An 11586-nucleotide genomic window follows, 5' to 3' on the forward strand; every position below is an offset into this window, starting at 1 on the left:
GCTTCCCTACATCTAATAATCACTGCTCTACTCTCTGTGTCTTGAGGTCAACTTGAGAATATGCAGTGTTTCTCTTTCTGTGCCTGACTTATTTCACTTCACAGAACGTCCTCTAAGCTCATCCATGCTGCTGCAAGCAATAGAATTATAGAGTTTTGTTCTTTTTCTTCTTCTTCTTCTTCTTCTTTGAGACAGAGCCTTGCTCTGTCACCAGGCTGGAGTGCAGTGGTGCGATCTCAGCTCACTGCAACCTCTGCCTCCCAGGTTCAAAAAATTCTCCTGCCTCAGTCTCCCAAGTAGCTGGGACTACAGGCGCAAGCCACCAGGCCCAGCTAATTTTTGTATTTTTGGTAGAGACAGGGTTTCCCCATGTTGGCCAGGATGATCTCAATCTCTTGATCTCATAATCCGTCCACCTCAGCCTCCAAAAATGCTGGGATTATAGTCATGAGCCACCATACCCGGCCGAATTTGTTCCTTTTTATGGCTAAATAGTATTCCACTATGTATATATGCCACACATTATTTATCCTACAGTGGACTATAATTTTATTCAACCTTAACAAAGAAGGAAATCCTGCCATATTCAACAACATGGATGCATCCTGAGGACATTATAGTAACCAAAATAAGACAGACACAGGAGGATGAAGACTGCATGGTTCTGTTACATGATGTAGCTAAACTAATCAAACTCATAGAAGCAAAAAGTAAAATAGTGGTAGCTGGGGGCTGGGGGAGGAGTGAGAAGGGGAAGCTGTTGTTCAATGGGCATGGTTTAGTCATGCAAGGTGAAAAAGTTCTAGAATTCTGCTGTACAGCAATGTGCATATAATCAGGAATATTGTTCTGCACATCTAAGAGTTTGTTAAGAGGGCAGATTTCATGTTAGGTGTTTTTTCTTTGTTCATTTTTAACCACAATTTTTAAAAAGGGGAAGAAGAAGGAACCCATGTCCCTTGTGAGAGCCTTCCCACTGCTATCTCTTTACTGCCCCTGGCCAGCTGCCCTTGGCTCTGAACTTCCTCTGTGGCTGTGCAGTTGTTTAGAAGTAAAAGCCTGTGGGAAGGGCCCCACAGGGAAGAAGAAGTTGTGCTTTTCTCTTCAAAGAGCAAGAGAGCAACAGCTGCCCACTATCTTTTTTTTTTTTTTTTGAGGTGGAGTCTCATTCTGTCACCCAGGCTGGAGTGCAGTGGCACGATCTCAGCTCACTGCAACCTCCGCCTCTCGGGTTCAAGTGATCCTCTTGCCTCAGCCTCCCAAGTAGCTGGGACTACAGGTGTGTGCCACCACACCCAGCTAATTGTTGTATTTTTAGTAGATACGGAGGTTTCGCCGTGTTGGCTAGGCTGGTCTTGAACTCCTGACCTCAGGTGATCCAACTGTCTCAGCCTCCCAAAGTGCTGGGATTACAGGTGGGAGCCACCATGCCCGGCCTGTCACTAACTTTTGGTTCCATAAGTGTGAAAATCAGCATATGACAAATCCTCATGGTCCGTGGCTATTTAAGGGCATGAGGGCTTGGCTCCAGGCTCCTGATTGAAATGCATTGGCTGGAAAATGCAATGCCAGCACTAGCAGCTCATTTATTGACTTTCCGTCTTTTTCCCTACCCTAGAGAAAGGGCATATTAGGCCAGCCTTGCCTGTCAGCTAGCGTTGGAACCCCAAGGGATGTTTCCTAGAAACGTGTACATGGGGTGCTGGTGCGAGGGCGTGTGTGGTGGCTGGTAGTTGGGCAGACGGCAACAGATGCCTACTCTGCTTCAGTGGATTCTTGTTGATGGACCCACAAGAATAATAACCCAGCTAGCTCCAAGAAGATTGAGGGATTCATTGGCAGAGCAGTGGCATCCTTCCTGGGTCTGGCTGGATCTTCAGGAGGCTGAATCCAGGAAAGCATTCCAGAAGGCAGGGCCCTGGGGCTGGTGGACTGTGGGTCTCAGTCCCCACAGAATGAGTGAGGGGGTCTTAGCCTGGCTTGAAGTCTCCTCTCTGGCCATTATGGAATTTTTAGGCCCATCATGTCCAGAGTCCTAAATTCAGTTCAAAATCAGAGAAAGTTTCCCTTTGGATGAAGGACAACAAGGGGGGATTACAGAGTCTCAATGGGAAGCGGAGGCTCCAGGTGCCATGCTAAGGACCAAAGGGCCCCCTCTCCTTTATCCACTGCTGGCAGTCAGGGATCCCTATTAGAACCAAGGGCAGGATGGAGGCATCCTCATGGGTGTCCAAAGGGCAGCATTCCCAACATGTGTGGTGTGTCTGTGTGTGGGCAGCTGGGGGCGGGAGCAAGTCTCACATGGGGCTGGTTCTCTTCCTAAGAAGTGAAGGTCCCTTTGGTGTGGGAGTCCGTCATCCATACAGCCAAAGTGACCCTATTCAAGGGTGTCATTGCAGTGGGTGAGGCACGTGAGGAGACAGCACCACTTCCCTAGGACACTTTTCATTAGTAACATGATTTCAACATCACTGAAAAGGGAGGGCGCCATTTCCTGCGACAGTTTTCATTACTGCCCTCCCCACCTGGAGGTGGTTCTCGAGGCCCAAGAGCCTCTTTGGGGAGGAGGCCCGAGCTGTCGTGCTGAGGAGGCTCCCAAGCTGCAGCCCCTTGGAGGTGGGGGAGTGGCCAGGGAGCTTGTGGGGCCAGGAGGAGGAGGAGGGAGAAGGAGGAAGCTAAGTATTAGTGTGGGCCAGGGAGGCTCCCATTGCCTCCTCAGCCCTGTGGGCTCAGAGCCATGTCCTCCCAGGGGAGAGGGTCCGTCCAGCCCTTCGTGCCCCAGAACCAGGAACTCAGCCCAGAATCACCCTCCTTGTGTGTGGGATCAGTCAGTTTTCCTATGAACACAAGTCATCAAAACCCAACTTTACCAGGAAAAATATTTTTTAAAAACAGATCTGTCAGTCTCTCAGGCAAAGACGGTGTTGAGCTGGGCTCTGGAATGATGGAAGTCTAGGGCTGGGGAGTCTCCTCCAACCTCTCTCTGTATTTTGGCCCCAGGCTCTGTGCCCAAGTTATTCCAGCAGTAGGGACACAGTCGTCTACTGCTTGAGCTCCATCTCTACAGCTCCTGACCAAGAAAGCAGGTGCTGACACTCCAGGAGGCGATGGGGGCTCAGGAGAGGCCCCAGCTAAGTCCCTAAACTGTGCAGAACAGGGAGGTACCCACCAGCTCCAAGGCCAGGGTGGAGGCCCAGGGCTCCATCTCAGTGGCTGCATCCCAAGGACTCAGAGATGTTTCTTCCACAGTCCAGGTCTCTTCTGGAAATGCAGTCCAGGGCAGGAAGGCTCTGCAGATCCATCTCTCTAAGCAGCCATGTCTTTGTTTGGATGTTTAGAGGACAAGTTCATATAGATAGGTTGTTCCCATGGCTTCTCAGGGACCCTCTGAGACCCCTTCAACCAGAGGATTGCACCGACCAAGATAAGCAAGATGGGCACCTTCACAAATACCAGGAGCACGTAGTGGGTCCTGGGGAAGGGGACACAGTGGTCAGAGCCCTGGGCCTCCCAAGGCCACATCACTCCCCTCCCCTGATCCTGTGAGCCACCAGCCAAAGCCTGTGACCCTGGGCCAGGCAGCTTCATTCTAAAGATCCCCATAAATCTCCTCCTTGGTTCAATCTCAAGAGCTCCTCTGACAGTCACCTTGGCTGGTTCTGCACAGAGCAAATGTCACCTTTCTAATGTCACCTTCTGGGACCCTTTTTGCTCAAAGTACGTCTCAGCTCAACAGAAGCACCAGAGGTCACCAAATACAGGTTGTTTTTCCTGCCTCTGTTCCTGCTAATGCAGCTCCAGGTTGGTAAATCACCCTTCCTGCTCTGTGTCTCTTGATGTCTTGCACCATGGAGGGTGGTTTCTTATCTCCCCCTGGCACCCATGAGGCCACCAATGCAAGGTTGACCGATTGACTGGACGGATGATGCTCACCAAGAAGGGCTCTGCAGAGCAGTTTTCTGGTGAGAGCTATAGTAGGGAAATGGTGAACTGCAGTAATGAGGGCAGGAGAGAGATGGAGGGTTGGCTTGGGGCCTTGACTCTGGCTAGAGCAGCTGCTGGCATTTGGTAACAGGCAGGAGGTGTTCCCAGGCTTGGCTTCCCCTTAGGAGGGACCCCAGGTAGGGGCAGGGACCCCCGGTAGGGGTCCCACATGACTCACCTCTTGTGGGAGCTGATGAACACGCTCATATTCCTGTTGGTAGTCAATTTGGAAGACGAGCTTGCTGGTGTAGAAGCTGCTCCCACTAGACACAGGCAAAGTCAGCTGCGGGTTATTGGCACAGCTAGGAGCTCATGCAGGGGTCACGAAGTCACCCAACCCTGCCAGCCCTCACCAGAAGACCCTTTGCCCTGTAGTAGGAGGAGTTTCCTCTCCTGCTACAGCCCCTCAAACTACTACTGAGTCACCTCGATCTCAACACAGAGACATTTTTTTCCCATCATTTTCAGGTGTGGCAAGAACAATTAAAAATTAAAAAGGAGTAAGCACTGTAATGTATTCTGGGAGAGAGAGAGACTTTTTCATACTCTCTTTCCACCTATCCTATAAGTGGGACTATTGGATGGGGAAATAAATCTCAGGTCTTTTCCACTGGAGTGGTGCCTGAGCAGGACTTAAGGAGAGAAGATTCTGGAAATGGGCTGTTTAGAAATTGGGGTAGTCCAGAAAAGAGAAAGGGGATTCCAGAAGGCTCATGAAGAAAAGGGTACACTCCAGTTAAATGGTAAACAGCAACTGTGAGGAATGGAACATTCTTAGGAGCAACTATATAAGCAATTTGTTGGGGACAGTTCAGCCGGGGGCCCCTGAGGCCAGCCCAGCACTGAATATCCATGACCCACCAGTGATCTTTTATTTCTGTCCTCGGCCCCAGCAAATTCTTCCCAAAAGTCCCAGGCTGGCCAGGCGCAGTGGTTCACACCTGTAATCCCAGCACTTTGGAAGACCAAGGCAGGCAGATCGCTTGAGGCCAGGAGTTCGAAACCAGCCTGGGCAACATGGTGAAACCCCATCTCTACAAAAAATAGAAAATGAACCAGGCATGGTCATGTGCACCTGCAGTCCCAGCTACTAAGGAAGCTGAAGTGGAAGGATCCACTGAGCCCAGGTGGTCGAGGCTGCAGTGAGTCAAGGTCACTGCACTCCAGCCCGGGCTACAGAGTGAGACCCTGTCTCAAAACAAAACACAAACAACAACAACAAAACAGCCCAGGGTATGGCCATGCTAGGTAGGCTCCTGTCTGAGCTGCAGATAATTCTGGTCACAACAGTTGCTGTGAAGCCCCTGATCGTCTTACAGGCTGATGCCCCTGTAAGTCCCTGACCTGAGACTCCTGAATGTCTGTCTCCCTAAAGCTCCACACTGGCCGTGGTTTTTTGTCTCTCTGTACTGCCTGCATGTCTTGCTCGATCCCCTCTCTGCCCCTGTAGATCTTCTAGCCCTCCTCTACTTGGCAGCCCTGAGGAAGTCTTGGTTGACTCTTCCTGGACTCCTCTTTACCCAGATGCAGCCACTGTGTCCGTGTGCCTCTTTGGTACCAACCCCAACAGTACACAGGCTTGTTCTAATGCCACCATTGTCTATTTGCATATCACCACCAAATGGACCCAAGTGGACACTGAGCTGACAAAGGACTGAGCATGGGTGTGTGGGTGGAAGTGCGGCTGGAGGGCTGTTTCCCAGACTCCAACAACAGCAGGAAGACCCCAGATTCTGTGAGTGGAGTCCGAGGCATGGAGGAGACACCAGGGCAGCCAGAGAGATCCCTGACGTTGCCCATGATTGAAGCCATCTTTTTGCTTTAAAGAGTCCACTGTCATTCATGCACCTCCATGAGCTTCCTTACCCCATGCTCATCTTACACAGCCAGATAAAGTAGCAGACCAGTGGCTTGGGACCCAGAGAGGAGGGCATTGTAAGATGCCCAGGGCTACTCTGGGTTGGTGCAGTTCTTGGGACTCAAACTAGGACCCTCTGGGCTGCTCTAGGTCCTCCACCTCCCATGTCATAAGCAGGGCTGGGCCACGAGTCACCAAAGCTGAGGTCCACACTCACACTCCCATTCCAAACCCTTCCAGCCCTGCCACACGACACCTGGATTTCTTGGGGAGACCTCAGGGACTGAGACAGCAGAGCGATGCTGGCTGCCACTCTCCCTTCGTTTCTCTCACCTCCCTCCCAGTCCTTCCATCTGTCATCTGTCTGTCTATCTGTCTCTCTCTTAGGCTCCTAGGTAAGAGCACTGACTTTTCCAGTCCTGAGCTCTAGGGCCTCCTCATGTAGATGAGAAAGTTCTTACCTGGGTCAACGATCACTTTCACTTGAGTCCCAAGGTCAGTTCCTCGTCTCTTAATCCCACACCAGTAAATGTCTGTGTCGTTTCGCCTGAGCCCCCCCATAGTCACAGTGAACACGTGGTCTCTCTGATTGTCCTTGATGACCACACGGCCCCTCTTCTCTTCTTGCTCTGACCCTCTGGTTTGAATGAGGATAGTGCATGAATCCCAGTGCACCCCTCGACACCACCATTTGACATAGGTCTCCCATCTTTGCTGATAGTGGCACTGCACACTCACGGACCCGTGCTCTGGGCCTCTCACGGACTCTTGGCTGTGGATGGAGAAACAGCCTGGAAAACAGAATCCCAAGATACAGCTCCTGTTGTCTGAGCCAGTTTGAGGTTCACGGACTGAATGAGAGTCCCAGATGTGTCTCTAGCTCAGCCAATTCCTCATCCCCACCTCCCCCTCAGTCCAGCCCCCACCAGCTTCTAGACCTGATTAGCATGTGACACCATGGTCTCCTACAACCTTCCTTCCTTGTCCTTTCCATGCTATTCTCATCAGAGCCAAATATTTAACAACCAGCCCTCTGGGGGAAAAAATATCTGGTATTCAGGCTGAGTGCAGTGGCTCATACCTGTAATCCCACACTTTGGGAGGCCAAGGGAGGCAGATCACCTGAGATCAGGAGTTCAAGATCAGCCTGGCCAACATGGTGAAACCCCGTCTCTACCAAAAACACAAAAATTAGCTGGGCATGGTGGCAGTCACCTGCAGTCCCAGCTACGTGGGAGGCTGAGGCAGAAAAATCACTTGAATCTAGGAGGCGGAGGCTGCAATAAGCTGAGATCTCAGGACCGCACTCCAGCCTGGGCAACAGATTGAGACGCTTGTCTCGATAAAAAAGAAAAAGAAAAAAAAAATACCTCTGGTTTTAATATTTGCCAAATTCTGTAGTGTAAATACTCCCACAGTGGCAGATGTCAGGCTATCCATGTGATGTCCCTGGACACAGAGCTGGGAAAAGGTGTCCCAAACCAGCTCCTGTGAGCCAGTGTGAGCTGACTTCAGCACTCTGAGGGGGTACCCAGGGTTCCCTCTCCTGCCTTCATCTTGTCTCACCTTACAAGCCTCCATGGACGGAGTCTCTCCATTTCCATGGCTTTAATGATGACTTGTTTCCTGATGACTCCCAAATCCATATTTGTAGCTCAGACTCCCCTTAGCTAGCCCGCCATTTATAAAGACACGCTGGAGGTCTCCACCCCAAATTCCTTCATTGCAGAACTGAATGCACTTCCTCTCTGTTGGAAACAGATGCTCGGTGCCACAAAGAAAAATCAGCACGGAGACAAAGGATCTTTCAGCGAGCAATTCTTACTTCCTGGACTGCAAGAAGTGTACTCTTGCTAGCCATCTTGCCACGAGAGTATAATGAACAAAGGAAAAGCAGACATGTTTATCTCTTATGCATTTGGGGTTGTCCTTCCTGCTGTGTCTGATCTCCATTGGCTGTAGCCAGACCTCACAATCTAAACTAAAACCCAATTGGCTAACAACTTAAAACTTTTCTAAACAGGTAAAAGTAATGGCGAGCTGGGACATGCCTGTGAGCTCGACCAGCACAGATGTCTTGGTTAAAGTACAAGGACATATAATGTACTACGTGCCTGTAAGCATGGCACGTCTAACAGCTACATAGGATAGGGCTTAACACAGAGTTACTAGCAAATTTATCCTTTAACAAGAAAGGAAATTTTAAAGAGGGACTTTTCTGCTTCCCACACTCTCCCACCCTGAGTTTTCTTCTAGTGGGGGATTGGATGTGGAAAATCTAGCAAAGGATTGATGCAAGCTGAACAGGTGAGAGGTGAGCCTAATCAAACGCTGCTCCTGCCTCCGATGATTGACTCCAGCTAGGCTGTGTTCAGGCAGGCTATTTCCTTGGCAATGACACAAGTTTCTTGATCACAGAGAAGTGGATACAAGGGCAGAGACTCACTGGGGAAGCCTCTCTTGACTGTCTCTTGGCCTCAGAGCTTCAGGCCCAGGCTGGGGGGTCTCTGCAGGAGACCAGGAGAATCAGGTCTACCTCCCTAGGCCGACGCTGCCTCCTCACACCTTGGGCCTTCTCCCCCTGAAGCTATTTTAGCTTTCTTGAACTTGGCATTCGTGGTTGGTAGAATACTGTCCCCCATAGATGTTGGCATCCTCATACACAGAACCTGCCAGTATGTCCCCCAAACATGGCCGGAGGCACTCTGCAGATGTGATGAAGGTAAGGACCTTGAGACAGGAAGGGTATCCTGGATCACCTCCCTGGATATTCTAAGTGAAAGAGGGTTGAAGCAGAGTCTGATTGGAAGTTGGTCTGTTGCTGGCTTTGAAGAGGAGGAAGGGGCCATAGGCCAAGGAAAGCAGATGGCTTCTAGAAGCTGGAAAATGCAGGGAAACAGATTCTCTCCTAGAGCCTGCAGAATAGGGTCTCCCAACCCCAGATCACAGACTGGCACTGGTCCATGGCCTGTTAAGAGCCTGGCCTTACAGCGGGAGGTCAGCGGCGGGCGAGCAAGCGAAGCATTTGGGGCTTGCTCTCTCAGTGACAGCTCATCAAGAGGTCAGGACCTCGCCTGTATTGACCGCCGCTCCCCCTTGTTAGAATTGCCACCTGACCTCCACCTCCAGATCAGTGGCAGCATTTGATTCTCACAGAAGTGTGAACCCTATTGTGAACTGCGTGTGTGAGGGACCTACACTGCACACTTTATGAGAATCTAATGCCTAATGATCTGTCACTGTCTCCCATTGCCCCCACATGGGACCATTGCAAGAAAACAAGGTCAGGGCTCCCACTGACTGACATTATGGTGCAGTGTGTAATTATTTCATGATATATTACAATGCAATGATCATAGAAATAAAGCACACAGTAAGTGTAATGCTCTCGAATCATCCCAAACCATCCTCACCCCACTCCTGGTCTGTGGAAAAATTCGTCTTCCACGAAACTGGTTCCTAGTGCCAAAAAGGTTGGGGACCCCACTGCTCTAAAGAAATGCAACTCTACGCCTCGATTTTAACCAGTAAGACCATGCCAGACTCTGGTCTTCAGAAGCATCAATGAGATGATGAATTTCTGCAGTTCTAAGCCACAGAGTTCGTGTTAATTTGTTACAGCAGCTGGAAATTAACACAGCATTCAATCAGCAGAACCAACTTGAATCTCTTCAGAGAATCAGAAGGTCAGGTGGCAATTCTAACCAGCAGCTTCACCACCCAGCCTACCATTGGCATATTCTTCAATGCTGTCCTCTCCTTCAGCCCCCACAGCTGATTAATAGCCAGCTTAGTCAGCTCTACCCTAGAGATGCTCCTTAGATTTTCTTCTTCTTCTTTCAGTCTCCGCCATCGCAGACCACAGAACAGCATGACAGCAGAGGGGGTGAGAGCTTTGAATGCAGAAAGACGTGATGACCCTGAACTAGTTGGGAAACCCTGGCAGAGTTGCTTAACCTCTGCAAGTGTCACTTCCTTATTCGTGAAACAGTCATGCCACTCTCTACCTTGAAGAGCCATTCTGTCACTCCAGCCTGGGTGACAGAATGGAACTCCGTCTAAAACATAAACAAACAAAAACAAATGGGACTTGAATGTGTGTAGGCTGGGCAAGGTGGCTCATGCCTGTAATCGCAGCGCTGTGGGAGGCTGAGGCAGGAGGATCGCCTGAGCCCAGGAGTTCTAGACTGACCTGGGAAACATGGTGAAACGCTGTGTCTGCAAAAGATAAAACATTAGCCGGGAGTGACGGTGCATGCCTGTGGTCCCAGCAGCTTGGGAGGCTGAGTAGGAGGATCGTTTGAGCCTGACAGTTCAAGGCTGCAGTGAGTTATGATCACCCACCACAGCACTTCAGCCTGGGTGACAAAGTGAGACACTGTCTAAAAAATTATTATTTTTTAATTTGAAAGAAGACTTGGATGTATCTCCAAAACCAGACATTTGGGGGTTGCCCCGTCGGTGACAGCTCATCAACAGGTCAGGACCTCACCTGTGGCTGGATCGTGGCAGTGGTTTCTTTAGAAGTCTTCCCAGCCCAGCAGCATCCTCCCCACCTCTCCTCTCCATACTGCTGCTCGAGCTGGGTACTGAGACTGTCTCATCCTTCTCATCAGCTGCACTTGTCCTGAGCATCTAAAAAGCTTTCAGGGCCAGGCACCATGGCTCATGCCTGTAATCCCAGCTCTTTGGGAGGCCGAAGCAGGTGGATCTCTTGAGGTCAGGAGTTCGAGACCAGCCTTGCCAACATGGCAAAACCCTGTCTCTACTAAAAATACAAAAACTATCTGGGTGTGGTGGCAGGTGCCTATAATCCCAGCTATTCAGGAGGCTGAGCCAAGAGAATCACTTGAATCCTGGAGGTGGAGTCTGCAGTGAGCCAAGATCATACCACTGCACTCCAGCCTGGGCGACAGAGTAAAACTCCATCTCGAAAAACAAAAACAAAAACATAAATTGGATTTGTCAGCAATCACTAACAGCAGAAGAGAGATGCTGCTGTATTGAATAAAGTGTCGTCAATCCCAGCTGCAGTCATTCAAGCTGTAAAGGGCTCACAGTGTAATGAGGCCTGTTTAAAAAATATGTGGGAGCTTCTCTAACCACCAAGTATGATGGCTGGAGCTATTAATCAGGCTTCTACGTGTTGTCAAGAGTTGGTATGAGGAACAGTAGGGATGGAAATGACAGGGCAGTCGTCAGCTTGGAACAGAGCCCTGTTGAACGGGCTGAAAGATTGAAGGGCTTTTGTTTTGATTTGTTTTGTTTTGAGACAGAGTCTCTCTCTGTCACCCAGGCTGGAGTACAATGGCGCAATCTCAGCTCACTGCAACCTCTGCCTCCCAAGTTCAAGCGATTCTCCTGCCTCAGCCTTCTGAGTAGCTGGGATTAAGGCACCCACCACCATGCCTGGCTAATTTTTGTATTTTTAGTAGAGACAGGGTTTTGCCACGTTGGCCAGGCTGGTCTTAAACACTTGACCTCAGGTGATCCACTGGCCTAGGCCTATCAAAGTGCTGGGATTACAGGTGTGAACCACTGTGCCTGACCTAAAGGGTTTTTAAAAGCATAAGCCTCTTTCAATTTCAGGTTTTTCATTTTGTGAACCTGAGATGTAAACATCCTGTTTTGTGTCAATTCTCCAGGAAGGCCTGCCACATGTCCTCGTTGTGAACAAAATCCCAGAGTGAAGGGTCTTTTTTTTTTTTTTTTTTTTGGGGCACGTGACTCTGGAAAATCTCTGT

The 11586-nt window shown here is 50.0% G+C and overlaps 1 protein-coding gene across 1 annotated transcript in view; it reads right to left on the bottom strand.

Annotated features, from left to right (window-relative positions):
- Positions 1-1320: 1320 nt before the first annotated feature.
- The window catches only part of CD300LB (CD300 molecule like family member b), a 14907-nt gene continuing 4641 nt past the window's right edge, over positions 1321-11586 (bottom strand). Inside the window, exons 2-4 of the mRNA XM_017535635.2 lie at positions 6304-6633; positions 4163-4247; positions 1321-3472 (exon numbers count right to left, since the gene is read on the bottom strand). Of these exons, the coding sequence (XP_017391124.1) occupies positions 3307-3472; positions 4163-4247; positions 6304-6633 (581 nt within the window). The 3' untranslated portion in view covers positions 1321-3306. The remainder of the gene's footprint in view (positions 3473-4162; positions 4248-6303; positions 6634-11586) is intronic.

This window comes from Cebus imitator, unplaced genomic scaffold, assembly GCF_001604975.1.
Source record: "Cebus imitator isolate Cc_AM_T3 unplaced genomic scaffold, Cebus_imitator-1.0 Scaffold93, whole genome shotgun sequence".
Lineage (NCBI taxonomy): Eukaryota > Metazoa > Chordata > Mammalia > Primates > Cebidae > Cebus > Cebus imitator.